Genomic DNA, 14,686 nt, shown 5'->3' with positions numbered 1-14,686 from the left:
GTGGTCTCTGAAACGAGGGAGGAAAAAAATAATTAAAAATATAATTTTTATCTTGTTGAAATAAACTCAATGTTCAGACAGTTTCCTTAACCAAAATCTAGATAATGTGTTATACGGGGCTATAGGAGAGGTGGAGCCATTAGAGTAACTGCTTGCTGGAACATCCAAACTTGAAAATATCGTGCAGTTTCCTTCTCCTTCTCAGGGAGGTGCTGGTGCCTCAGAGAAGCGTCGGACAAAATTACACAGTGTATTGTCAGGAGGCCATTCTATCCCTGTAATTTATGTGTGATACCTTTCATTCCTTTTAAATACACAGCAACCCTTAATATTCCATAAGAATAGGATCTGCTTTTTGTAACAGAGGATTATGCATTTCCAGTGCTTCTTTTCTATTTCAGTCCATAGTTGCTTCTTCACTGCTTCAAAATCAGCAGTTGACCACATGGTAAGATGCCAGTTGCTGATGTAGGAGGAGGCCACAAGGCTTAGGCAAGCTTTTAAATGACAGAGACAGTTCTCTCTTTATATGCATTTTTAAAGCCTGAGATTAGCTGCAGATAATTTTTTACGTCCAAATGGATGAGTTCTAAACTGTAGTGAGTGAAAACTAAAATCCTTGGAACAACATCTCCTTGTACTTGCTGCTAAAGATGATTGTAGGATAACTTGTATTTTCCATAAAATCTGAGCATGTTTCATGGCCATTAGAAGTTAGACAGGACAATAAAAAGTAAAAAATCCTGTTTTACTAACTGCAGCTCAGTTTTTTCTTTCGCTTCAGGATGGTCCATACAAAATAAAAAGCAGTGGTTATCTTTTCACGTGCAAAAAATTATCATTATATTGCCAAGAGAGTCAATATGCCCTGGAGAGAAATGAAGTTAGGAAAAGCTGTCAGCCTACCTTCTTTACCATTTACCATGGGAAAGCCATTGTTAACAATCTAGTTTTGCTGCTTTCCAGTCAGGGAATCAAAGGCTATATCCTCACATTCATCTCAGCTAAGGTCCACTTTGTAGCCATGCCTACCTATGTGAAAAGCCATAGAACAGACATGTGGATTGTGTTGTTTGTGTCAGTACTTTGCTTAAAGGTCATTACACGAGCTGGCACCAACTTCTTGGCTTTCTAGTCTCGGAGAACTGTGGTGGCCATCTGTAAGATCTGAAATTTGCAGCTGGATTCAATCAGATACTGTTGGAATAAACCTTGGAAAAAGAGTGGCTAATGCCAAGCTGTCTGCCACTGTCAATTTTTTAGCTCTGCTTTAAACTTACAAATGTAAGTTTTCGTGAACTGTTGGGAAACAATAATAAAATCAAATGTCTTATTAAGCAATGCATGTTTCATCCTAATGAATGTATCGCATATGAGATAAAGGATGAAGCATAATTAGTTACATGCCTGACAGCAGAGATTGCCTGCACCGCACTGGCCTATCCTTGCACTGTAACTCCTAGAAGAAAGTGTTTGCTTTACATAAAAAGGGCGAGGTCATCAGGAGCTTGTCCAAACCAAACTGGCCAAACAAACTGAATTACGACAGTGGTGTCATGCAGATAGCAACTCACTGTAAGCTGCCCTTATGTAAGGCCATTAGACATGAGAAAGCTTCTTATTTGTTCTGCAAGGCAGATAGGGGACGTAGAGTCGTGATCAAATGCCTTTAGATAACTCAGGCTTAAATCAGTTCTCGACTTTCTGGGGGAAAAATAGCACATAGGTAATAAATTTTATAAGCAATTTGGCTCAAGACCAATGAAATAGGAAGCTGTTTAATATTTGCAAGATTGCAGTCAATCCTAAATCATTCAACACTAATGATGCTTTTATCTATTGACTATGAGCCTTATATTTAGACGCAAGCTGTTTTGGCTTCCAAATGGCTTTCTTATAGTTAAAGCAGAAACAATCAATTATAATTTAAAACCATAGACTAGTAAATGTCATCAAAGAAAACAAATGAGCAAGATGGATTTGCTTAATATAAAAACTGGTGTACCCTTTAAGTTGCAAACCCTATTTCAAATAGGGGAAAAAAACCAGAAGATTATCAAGCATTTACTTTTAATGGGTGCTTATATAACATAGTACAGTTTTGAAGAGCTCTTACTATCAAAACTGAATTAGCAAGCTTCAACTATAGTGATGTTAAAATATAATTCAGAAATACATCATTATATTTATTTGTTCTATTCTTGCAGCATCTGATACTCATTTTGTAACCACCACAAAACACTTCCTTTGTTAATGCTGCAATTTCAAACAAAGCCGAAAGTCAAATAAAATAAATAAATAAATAAAAAGATGCTGCTGTTCTAGGAGCAACTTCAGCTTGCACTGCCTTCTGCCTTGTTGATGATCAGCTTGTTGCAAAATGTGCAGGTAGTGGTACAGTTCTGACTTTTTTATTGCTTCATTTTATAACGAAGTTCAAATGAAGAAAGATTTTAAAACCATTTTGATATATGTTGATATACTCAAGTGTGTAGTCAGTGGAAATTGTTTCTAACAGAAACCAGACTTGGCATTAATGATAGTAAAATTCGCAGTACAGGTTCTGAATCTGAAACAAATGTTTCATTATTCTCCAGTTTTCTTATGCCAGCCTTCATATCTCTGGAGCTCTGGTTCTAAGAAGCAGTTGAACGACTCTTCCCAACTCACCTGCAATATATGCAAGATGTGATCTTCAATTTAATGAAGGAGTTTACTGGGGCTTTGATGTATTCTGTTAACTCATGTAATAGGTCAGTAGATTACAGGCATCGAGTGTAGATGACATATAGCTTTAATATATCAAAGCTGATGGAAGAGGGTAGCCGGGTTGTCTGTAGATTTGCCCCAGCAGCACAGTTTAAAATAAGCCTGCCTGTTTTATAGGTAATGAAAAGCAACTGGGGGTCAAGAAACCATCAGCTGAACTGTACAGTGAAAGCTGATGAATAAAAAACATATCTAGCTCTGATTAGCATTTTTTCTCCACGCATGACGAAATGAAGTCTCACTAGGTGCAGAGCTGGCCTTTCTGTTTTTAGCCCAGGGGTGAACATTTAGGTATTGCTTTTGTTACATTAACGCTAAACGGAAAGACTCAGTTATCTGTACCTGTACTGAAGCATTTAACAACGTGCATCAGCTAATACAAAAATACACTTCTGTTCTGGATCAGAGAAGGTTTTTGTTTGGATCTCAGTATCAACACTTAGGATGGCATTTCTCAGCAGTTACTACATAACTGAGATAAATATCATGTAAAATGAGTTAGTTTGTTGAAGGTTGAGACGTACGAGCACATTCAATTGTTTATGCTGTAAGACTTTTCTGGAGCAACATCACCATAAATGAGCATATCTTATATCTTCTGTTCATCTTTCCTGAGGTCTCCTTACTGATGAGAGAGCAGATGTAACAAACTGAGAACAGACAGGAAACTTCAGCAGCTTGCTGCCATGATAAATATACTGACTGGGTCACTGTCTGAGAGTACTGAAAACTAAGAACGTACACAAGTCTTGGGAAGTCTTGGAAAAAACAGTATTTGTGTTACTATAGCGTTCTGTGCCGTAACTTTGATATTTGTACTGGAAACCCCTGTAATATGTCTGGATTTTTAACTAAGGTCTTCCATGCTCTGGCAGAAAGATACACCTTGCAGTCGTAAAGCTAGCAGTTTATTTGCTAGGCTACATGGCACTGTGGGTGTGTGATGGAGCTGGAATCCTGCCAGACAGATGAAAGACGAGAGCAGTGCAGCTGAGGTGTGACTCCAAGAAGGACAGGCTAAGGGTCAGGCTGGAGGAGAGTAAAGTGCAGGGATCCCAAGGCAGGATGCAGAGAATCTTCTGTTTCTGAGCACTGGAAGACATCAAAGAAAGACAGAGAGCAGAATGTAGGCTCTCAGATGGTCCCAGCGAGTGCAATGAGGTTTGCATGGGTGAGGAGTGGCAGCAACTTGCCGTACTTGTTGGTGAGTCCCCATCTTCAATACCAGAAATAAAGCACGCATCTTCAGCACGTAACGCTAAATGCCACCTGGCTGTCTCATGCATTTCTGATCAGTTATGTTTCAAATGAAGATCAGGCAGCTTTGAGAGGATGGCCACTCTCATCTGGCAAAAGTGAAGGAAAAAATTAATAAAATAATAAAAAATAAAAAATATAATCATTATTCAATGATTATAATTACTCGTACTGCAGATTGCCTGTCACAGCATCTCTGCTGATGGAAAAGCCTAAATAGTATATTGATACTGTTCCAGACACAAAGATCTAGAAGTTCTCCAGAAAATTTCTAATGTGTCTAAAGAATGCTAGCCACAAATATATTCAATTATTTCCATAGGTACTCAAGACTATCATCTATCAAAAGTAGGCAGATAGGAGCATTAGAAACGGTGTACTTACAATTTGTAGTCCTATGCCTAGGGTTGTTTTTTTTTTTTTTTTTTTTCAGAAAAACCATCAAGAAGAGTCTGTGATAAGCATCCTTCATTTTGTTTCTTGGCCAGCCTCTTTATTTATTTTTTCTATTTTCCCTTCAACTCTACTTCTTTCTGGAAAATACTCACGGGACGAATGTTTTCAACATTTCTAATTAATGTTAGCTGACATGGCCATCTCTGGAGCCTACACAGACCAAGTGTACATGTTTCAAAAGACACACATATCACTCCCAGTCTGTAATTCAAAAAGCAGTTTAAGTTCTGCAGTGTTTTACTGACAGCCTGGCTTTGTGTCTTATTCTTTAATCATGTTTTGTTTAAAGGCTGATTTTCTTTCCTATGTTTTGCTTTTCTCATTACACAAGCCAGAATAGCCGTTCAGTTCATTTTATTTCCTTTCTCAGTTAATGGAACAGAAATGTTTTCAAATATACATGTTCCTATTTGTGAAATATATCAGAGTTTATTGTCTTCCATGTTGTGAACAGTTCTCACAGCTTTGTCTGCTGCTGAGTCCAAATTTGTGTTACCGGTACAATTTGCCTCAACATCATTTGGAGGATCGAGGCAAACATTTTTGGCTGAGGGGTCATTTGGAAACACATTATCTGAGTTGGCGGTTTTTCCATCAAAGATCAGAATAAGTCAAAGGACAACTCACTTCCATGCATACTGCTCATGTGAGTAAAGGATTTTAAAATGTCTGTTTCTCTTTTCTAAGCCAAACCTCTGTAAACAAAAAGGAACTGGGGATTGGATCTTTGTGCTGAATTTAGTGGTTCCACCACCCTGAACCTGTAGCTTTAATTACGATTTAATTAACTTTGTTAAACTCATGAGCAGTTTGAGAAAAAGATTTTTCCGGACTAATAGGTTTGATGAAAACAAAAAGATTGATAAAAGGAAGGGTTTTAAATGAGGCTGAATACATTCACAATAGCAATTATTACTATCAACAACAGCTTGGTAAAAAATATGGTGCCTATTTTGTGAAAGACTTCATTATTAAACAAAGCTGTGATTCTGTGCTTCAGCATCCAACAGTGCTTGAATACATTAACAGCTTGTACCGAGTGCAGACCATTTAGTTCCAGATCTTTGGAATTTTTATAGAAAATTGGCAAATGAAGTAAATCTAAAACACTTTTATGGCCACTGAGCCTTCTTATGAGTAGATACACATAAACATGCAGAAAGTTTATCTTGATGGAGGCCCTCCCTAAGCATTTCAGCCTTCTGGAAGAGGGTCGGCTCCTTTGGAAAATGAGCAAGCATTTCAACAAATAAATCCCCTATTTCTTCTTGCTGCATGGAAGGCCAGACCTGACATAGGGAATTACAATTCTTTGCTAAATGGGGTTGCCAGTACCAAAGGCAACATCTCATGATTGGTAGAAAATCCTCCTCATCACGAGAGTCCTGCACATATTGCAGCTATCACTAAAATGTCGCTAAAAGCCACAGTTTGCTGCAGACAGCCTTCTAGCAAATGGTTTTGTTGAAAAGCTCAGGATATGTATGGATGCCTTTTAACAGAAAATCCCAAAGCACAGAGAATCCCATCCTTTTCTTCTCAGTCTGCTCATTTTTATTCTTTGCTTATTTCACATTTTAAGGAAATGCATTACATTTGATAGAGATAAAATATTATTGTTTAAATATATTTTACAATAAGCTGAATAATTTCATTTTACCCTTTTACTTAAAAACCCTGCCACCTGGGACTTAATTATTATTGTTTACAACAACTCAGTGCAGTATGAGCTAATCAGATCCCTCTTTTGTTTAAATTCTGCACTGAAGCTGAGAGAAGTTTTGGTTCCTTACTCAAGTCTCTAAATCAGGATCTCCTTTAGCCAACACTCCTATATATGTGGATTTTCACTAGCAATGAAAAAATCTGCATCTTCTAGTCATGAAAAAATGCACATGTTGCTGTTCTGCTTGTTGTTTCGTTTAAAAAGAAAAAAAGAAAAAAAAGAAAATTGAACACCAAACTATAAAGATATAAAATGGATAATCCTATCATTGCTTCTGTCACATGGTAGGGTGAGATATTTGTTTGATTATGGTCATGAAAAATAACATTTCACTAATCCTGTGCATTAATTGTGATTAAATCACACAACAAAACACTGATGGATACAAACATGTTTGAAGGCCACTCCACACACAAGCTTTTCCACTCAGAGATTCAACAGACAAATGAGATGCAGGCTGGTGGGTTTATCCAGTGCACTTCTGGGCCCTGCTCAAACACCGCAGTGAGGTCATTTTTTCCTCCCTTATTTCAGACTGAATTCAATCATAGATCGGCAGCAAAATAAAAAATAAAAAAATTAAAAATAATTAAAAAAAAAAAAAGTTTAAAGGAGAAAGAGGTATCTATATGCCATGAAAGATGGATCTGTAGACTCATTTGTGGCCTGAGATGACCCAGCTTTTAGGACATCTTCCATGGCTTATCTCTAGTCCAAAGCTTTTAGGAAAGAAGGAGATTTGGAAAGGCACTGCTTTTATAACCAGAATTACAAGCTGACCCCAGGGATTTTTCTTTCCTGGAACTGGTGAACATGGGCTTAGCTGACTGCATCAGTGAGCATAGTGTGAATGCTGAAAATGTAATAAATAATGTGTAATAAAGTAATCTACTTCCCCTGATAATTTGTACCAACACAAATGAATAATTATACAAGAAAAAAAACAATAGCTGGCATATTTATAGGAAATTTTGCTTATGCTGCTTCTAACTCTCTGTTGCATGTGACAGTTATTGCACCCTGGGGATTACAAATTAAAAAAAAAAAAGTTATAAAATCTTGCTTCCTCCAAGGTGCACATTGGAGGCTCCATGTAGGTGTTGACTTTGGCCAGCACGAGAAATGGAGCATGGACCCCAGGTGGTGCCAGATGTCTACCCCGCTCGCCACAGAAATGGCATGGGTTTATTCATCACTTAAATGGGCACCTGAATTTTCTGGCTTTCAGCAGTGCACATTTAATTTTTTTGTGTTGGTTTATCTGCTTTCACCTATGAAATGTGTGCCTCATTTTCTACTTGAAGCAATGCCTTTTAAGGTCCAGTTTAGGCTCATGTGCCATCCCTCCCACTTCTGAGTTCCTATGGGATGGGTTGATAATAACACTGATCCTGAGTTCATTCTATATGCTTCTTTTCAGTTATGATCATAGGAGACTGATTTGCTGCTGGCAATGTCTAACAACAGTTTCAAGTCCTGTTCCAGAGCCTCTTTGGTAAAGCGATCTTTGGTAAAGTTACATCTGAGCTCTTCAACATCACGCGAAACAAAGTTACTCCTTGAAAATGTAATCCAGTATTCATGTGGATGATGTTTTGCTCCGAGACTTGGATAGGACAGTGCAATTCTGCATGATCCTTGACTCTTTCATGAAAACTCTTTTCATATCAGGTGTCCAAGAAGATGACCATGGACCAATCCATAGTTGCTTCATTATATGACTGAATTTAGCTTGGGCCTCAGAATTTCTTTCCCCAAGATGAGATATTCACGTGGAAGACCAGTTTTGTCATCCTGAGCTTCTTTGTTCAACTCAGCCAACACAACCTCCTGCAGGTAGGTATAAAAGGATCCAGCAAACAGTTCTATGCCAGGAGCAATGGCCAAGTTATCCACTGGACACAAAGATAGGAGCTATGGACAGATGGCAGACAAGTGCTTGGGATGGGAGTCTTTTCCTCTAATTTCCACTAATTTCCACTAATCAGAGGTGGTGGATATGTGCATTGTGCCAGTTGCTGATCGGTTTCGGATTTTTTGTTTGGTAATGTGCTGCTTTCTGCCCCGTTCCTCTGACACTATTTACTCTCAGCAGTGCTAGAGGTGAAACCTCCAAGGCTGCATACGGGGGTATGATCACACTTACCACAGGAGCACCCATCCCAGCTCCAGATGGTTGCCTCACCAAGTGCATTTTGCTGTTCAATTGTCTAATAGATATAAAATATTGCTTCATTCTGCTCTCTGCTGTAAATCTGTAGTGGTGCTATCTGCATCACGCTGCAATTGGTAATGTTGTAATCAGTGAGGTACCTAACTGTTTCTAGAGCATTTGAGTGCATTTAGTTAAATCATTCACAGTTTCCTCTCTAAAGTTTCAGTGCAATTTTAATTTCTGCAAACATCCTCCAGTTGCTACTGAACATGAATTTAATTAAGATATAATTCTTTGCTAATGAGAGTGAGTCAGTCAGATGAATAACCTAATAGTGCCAGGGCTACTCCTCATTTACAGATCAATGCTATAAATTCTGTGGACTATGCACATATTAAGGAATTAACAGTTTCAGTGCGTGAGCTCTGGATTATATGAGAACTGTTTTTCCTCTATGAAGTTCTGATAGAAATGGGAACATCTGAGCAGTCATTTGCTCTTCTACCACAGTAAAACATTGTTTCACAGAGCACCCTAGCAGTAGATAATTGTGTTCTCCAACCTGCAGTTTCCTCCCAGAATTAATAGATCTTAGAGATATTCTCCCTCTGCCCCGTCATCTGTGTTAACATGAGCCTTCAGTCTTATTTTTTGTGGACAATTTTATTTATCTTTGTGAAATAATTAATTATTCTTGGACAATCAGAGCATCAGATAAGGCCCTTTGGCCTTCACATGCATGTGCGTTCCAAGCCCTTCTGGCTAGGCCAGGCACTTCTTGCTTTGCACTGATGTGAGCTTCTAACAGCATGATAGCCCTCTGCACAAGAAAAGGAACATTTGATCTGTTTTATTGTGACTGTTTTCATTTACTTGTCTTCATTTTGGCAGGCTTTATAGGAAACAGCAAGTTGGCAAAAAACACTTAACTGTGCCTAATAAGTTGTGATGCATCTATATTTTGAATAAGAAAATAAATAATACTAAAATACATTAATTATGTAGATTACATGGCAAATCATACAGATAGACAGAGACTAATTTCCCCACAGTTCATGTGTAAAAGACAATAAACACTGGCAGCCAAGGCACAGTCAGCCAAAACCATGCAACAGGATATAAACAGCCAATGCAGAGACTTGTTCTGGTTTGGTTTGGTTTGGTTTGGTTTGGTTTTTTTGGATACAAGACCCTGCACGTGGTTTAGTACCTTCACAAGCTATATATGTAGCACAGATGCTTCTAATTCATGAGGACGTTTTAGTCATGCAAACAAAGGAAAAAAGTACTTTTCAGTTTGGATTACAAATTACCCCTGAGAGGCACAACCACTTAAGCCCCAGCAGCCTGGGAGCTCTCTGTTTTGACTGATAGAGATGTGACAGTACAGTAAAAGGCAAGATGGTTGTTTCTCAGAGCTATGGATTAGGTCGATACAGGTCCAACAAAGATAACCTATAGAAGGTTATGTACAGTGGCTGCTGTAGGGACATTGGAGATATATGCTGAGGTGCCAGTAATCAGATAGCTTTTCATGGGGGTGAGTCCTAATGTAAGTAAATGGGTGATGAGAGAAAAGCTTAGGAGGGGGTCTTTAGCCTTGCTGTTTAAAAGAGAATAACATTTTAGAAAAAATAATGAAAAAGGTAGAGAGTAAAAAAGTGAGCAATAAGGGGAAAGGAGGCTTTTTTTATGTTCTGCCAAGACAATTCAGAAGAGTAGTGCATGCTTAAAAAAGTAAAAAGAAAAAAGAAAAATAACTATTGAATTAACTACTATTTTATTTGCAAAATAAATGGTACTTACTATACATTTCACGTCTGCTGCCCACCTTCCCAAAATATGTTTTTTCTGCATATTAACCAGGCTATCTCCATCAAAAGACCATCAGGTAGAATTTTATATATATATATATATGTTCCACAAGGAATCCTTGTATGAACCTTTCAGAGAGAATTACCTTGGTTATTTACATTAAAACATCCAGATATTACATAAACTACTTCACCTTCTGAACTAAGAAAAAAATTTTTGAAGGCATACGTTGAGAATTAATTCTTACTGAATTAAATTAATTCACAATATATGCCTTCGAAATGGCTCATGGCTAAAGCGTAGTTCCCAGCACTCCTTAAAAGCAAAGTCAAGGAGCACTTATTTTTAGCTGAATTAATTACTAGCTGTGAACATTCCGTAAATGATGTGGCACAGAGTTGTCATTCTGATACAAAGGTTTTGGAATTATATGTAGAACAACCATACATTCAAATATTTGTTTCCATTATCATAGAAAACAAGAATGATGCATTTTTTTTTTACCCTTTGTTCTTAATTCATTTCCTCATTCTAAAATTTCTTATGAAGGATCAAGTTAGTCTTGGTTTTTGAAACATATTTTCCAGCTCTAGTGAAGAGCTGCAAGGTCTGGGACTGTCATTGTCTTGTCTTACACATACATACAAATAAAATTAAACTGGCCAAAAGAAGGAAAGAAAAAGATGAGTACACACTTACTACTTATGTATGCTTGGTTGCTCCCCTCTCTGCAAAAGGGAAATATGAGAACATTGCTCCACATATCTCTATTGAACTAAGGCAACCAGTCACAGATTAGTATAATAAAATAGATTTGCCTAGGGGAAAACTATCAGGTAAATAACAAATGAAAATACAAAAAGAAATGTGAGGAATGCAGATGGTGAGCACAGAAATGGTGACAGCACCATTTAGCTATGTTACACCTGCATAACAATATTTAAAACACTGGTGCAGGATCTTGAATTGCTTGACGTTCTGATTAATCATTCACTCATAACTTCATGACAGTGCTTTATTTGGTTGGTTGGTTGGTTGCTGGTTTTTGTTTGTTATTTTTGCTATATATATATTGAACTGTAGATGTCTTGACATACATCAGTAAACTAGAACTAGAGAAGTTCTATTCTGCGTTCTGAAGTTCTATTTAAATAACAACACTTTGATGCATTATTCATTTATAGGCACTCTCCTTATTGGAAGAAACATATGAGAAACGAAGGCATTATATCTACCAATTTAAAAAGAAATATTTCATTCCGAAGGACTTTCTGGAATTGCCTGAATGGTAGAATAATGAATATTTTCAATAATAAACTGCTTTCAGCTTTAGCCCATGAGACAGAAATGACAAGTTTGGTCACATGATTGATTAAATTCTTTGAGCACACGCTGCACATCTCATATAATCTGATCACTGTAGTATCTAGATAGCCAGCAAAACAACACAACACTGAAAACTAGAATTATGGCTGGTCCTTGCCTGCTAGTTCAACCTGTGCATTTACCTTAAGGATCATTTTACGTGTAGCCCAGCACCAAGAAACGTATCTCACAGAAGACTTGCAAGCTCCTGTATTTTTGCCTATGTCTGCTCAGCTGAAGAGGAAATCTGATTCTCAAAAATCATTCCTTTAACTTAAATAATAAAAATGGTGACTTCCAATGTTTAAGAGAAAAATAATAACAGTCATACCTGCATATTTCTCAGTATTTATTGTATGGAGAACTTGAATTAAACAATTAATAGTGTTTAATCAATGTGAATGGTAGACAATCAGATCTATACTCTGTAGCTAAAATATGCTATTCAGTTGTTAAGCCTATTCTCTACTAACAACAAGAAATGAGTTGAAGATGGCCACAGGGCAGAAAAGCTGACCTCTGTCTCTCCATCTGCCTCAGGGGAGATCTGCGTGGAGTGCACTCAGCTGCGTGGGTAACCACAATGTGCTTCTCCAACTTCCAGTGAAAATACGTCATTTTTTGATGTTCTGCAGCTGCTTTTACAACATCCACTCTTACTACCTTGTATGGGAACTGCTGAATCACGGCCTGAGCCTCTGATTGATCACCTGAAACCATCAATGAGTCAGCCCTGGGAGCACAGGTGAGGGCAATTCACCTGTTCTGCAGGAAGGGGTGGAGCCTGGCTCCACCTCTCCTACACCCATTTAAGAGCTGACTGCCAGTGGGAAAGGATCTTTTTCTGGAGATTCCTCCTTCTTGAATTTTTCAGTAAGTCTAGGGCAAGGGTTAAGCTCTGTATCCTTTTTGGTGTAATAACCTGCTTAGTCAAAATCTCTTGTATATTTCTTAATTTTAACACATGTATATTCATTAATTATACATCTCTTACAGTTTGGAATATCTCAAAAAGTTAAGCAACATGCCTGTTTCCTCCCCAACGTTAAAACATTGCTTAGACTACCTGATAAGATAGATGAGCGTGAGGTACTACTGTGGAGCCTTAACTAACCCAAGCTAAAGAGGTGGAGTGCTATTAGAAAATCCTGGCACATCTTGCGTGAGGCAGATCCTAATAAGGGAGCAGGAGTGTCATTCTTCTTCCTTGCAGTTTTAAAGAGTGAGCAGGGCTGATGCTTCTTGGAAACTAGAAATCCCAACGGACACTCACAATTCCAACTCATCTTTATCTTATTAAATAACTAAGGCAATCCAACTGTATCAGCATGAGAAAAGCTCAGTACATGCAAAATAACCTATTGTGCTGCAAGCAGGACCTTGTTCTGGACTTAGCAGTATCTTTCTTTCTAACAGTCCCTAGAGGACATGAGCTTTACCATTCTCTGTCGTGAAGGTTTGTCGCTATTGTAGAGGTTATTTGAAATAGTGGGATATAGCTAATGTATATTTTGTTCTTTCAGAACTACTGAAAGTATTACATGACAACCGGGTCTTTCACTGGGGGCTGTGCAACCCAGGCACTGCGAGGTTGCTGTATGTACGTTGTGTTCACTGCAATGGATACTCTAACTTCTGTCTGTTCTGTAGAAATATTACACGTTTTTCACCCAGGTAGGCTGGGTGTGCTCTGTCTGTTAAATAGGAAGGTGAGGCAGTGGTGTGCAGAGGAGCCCAGTTCTGCAGTAAATGCCAGCAAGGTTTCTTGTGAAAATAGGGCTTCAATCTCACCTCAACTAAGAGGAATACTGAATAGCATTTCTACATGCACCAAGCATAAAGATGTTCGTGCAACAGAACCATATAGTTCCTTAAATGCCGAGCACGTTGGCACTGAAAGGGTTTTGAGAGGCCTGTATAATCTTAGGACACAGCTCCAGCTAAAATGCAGCCAATGAAGTGCAGGAGGATGAAATACAACTTAATCTTTAGACAGCCAAAAGCAGAGCTCAGGCGTAGCACTGCAAGTTCAGCCGTGCAGCAAAGCTGAGAGGCTCAGAGTGCACTGCTGTTGGATGGAGTAGCCATGAGCCTCGTGCTGTGCTTCAGGTGGACCACATGCTTTGGCCAGGCTGTGTAACTCCTGTGCAGAGGCTTGCTGCCGATGAAAGTTACTGTTGAGTCAGGGATGCTTTTATCTTGAGCTGCCCCCTGCCAAGAACGAAAATGCACCAGATCTCTTCACTCACATTTACTTGTTCTGTCACATTCTTTCTCCTTCCAAAGGTTATGTTGACATCTTACTGATTTGTTGCATTTGCTTTCTCTTACTAGTTATGTCTGCTCTTCTTCACTCTGGGAAAGCCCATTGCTTTCCTTCACTGAGACATTTACTGTAGAAGGCTGAGATCACTTTTCCAAGCTGTATTAGATGGAAAGCACTGGCTGTATGCTTGGAACCCAATTCATTCCCTGTTTTTAGCTAAGGGCAAGTTTAAATGATCTAACGATAGACTGATTAATAGCCCTATAGCCTCTTTCTGATAATTTATACACTCTTTACCATCGTGGTCGGGAGACTTCTGCTACAGAGCACTTTTTTTGTGCACAGACATTCGTTACTTTTGATGCCTCCTTTTCAAGACCTGTATTTTTTTCAGGTAGCAAGATAGCAATGCATTGGAATGGCTGATTAGTATGATAAATTGTAGCAAATGATTTCTGCAGGAATTCTATCATCACAATTGTCCGTTTTTAGAACACTGTTTCTTTAAGAGCTGAGAGCAGATTGCAGAATGTACTGTTTTAGTTCTACGTCCGAATCATCTTCAGTCCTGCCCTCCCCTCTCCCAAGCCACAACTGTAATGAATAGCACAATTTATAGATTTATTGAGCAAGGAGAGATCTTCCTCCTGCTGCTGTCTGCCAGCCACTGACAATTCCACTCCAGCCTTCCATTCAAAACAAGAACTTTATTCTCATTTTTGGTTGCAAATTTGAGGCTATCAAGAGTGGAAACCTAATCATTCAGTTACACTTACTACCTATGGAGGAGCTACAGAGCAAGGAACAGTCTTTCTGACTCACAGTGTCGTTCTCTGATGCTGTTATATCTACTGCTATTTTTAGGACAACATTTATC

General features: G+C 38.4%; 1 protein-coding gene across 1 annotated transcript in view; it reads left to right on the top strand.

Annotated features, from left to right (window-relative positions):
- Positions 1–9,356, top strand: part of GULP1 (GULP PTB domain containing engulfment adaptor 1) — a 166,256-nt gene extending 156,900 nt beyond the window's left edge. The window contains exon 14 of the mRNA XM_085227613.1: positions 7,629–9,356. Within this exon, the coding sequence (XP_085083739.1) occupies positions 7,629–7,648 (20 nt within the window). The 3' untranslated portion in view covers positions 7,649–9,356. The remainder of the gene's footprint in view (positions 1–7,628) is intronic.
- The last annotated feature ends 5,330 nt before the right edge of the window (positions 9,357–14,686 follow it).

Source organism: Meleagris gallopavo, chromosome 7 (genome assembly GCF_905368555.1).
Source record: "Meleagris gallopavo chromosome 7, MGAL_WU_HG_1.1, whole genome shotgun sequence".
Lineage (NCBI taxonomy): Eukaryota > Metazoa > Chordata > Aves > Galliformes > Phasianidae > Meleagris > Meleagris gallopavo.
The sequence above is the reverse complement of the archived record's forward strand: the minus strand, read 5'-3'. Positions and strand labels throughout refer to the sequence as shown.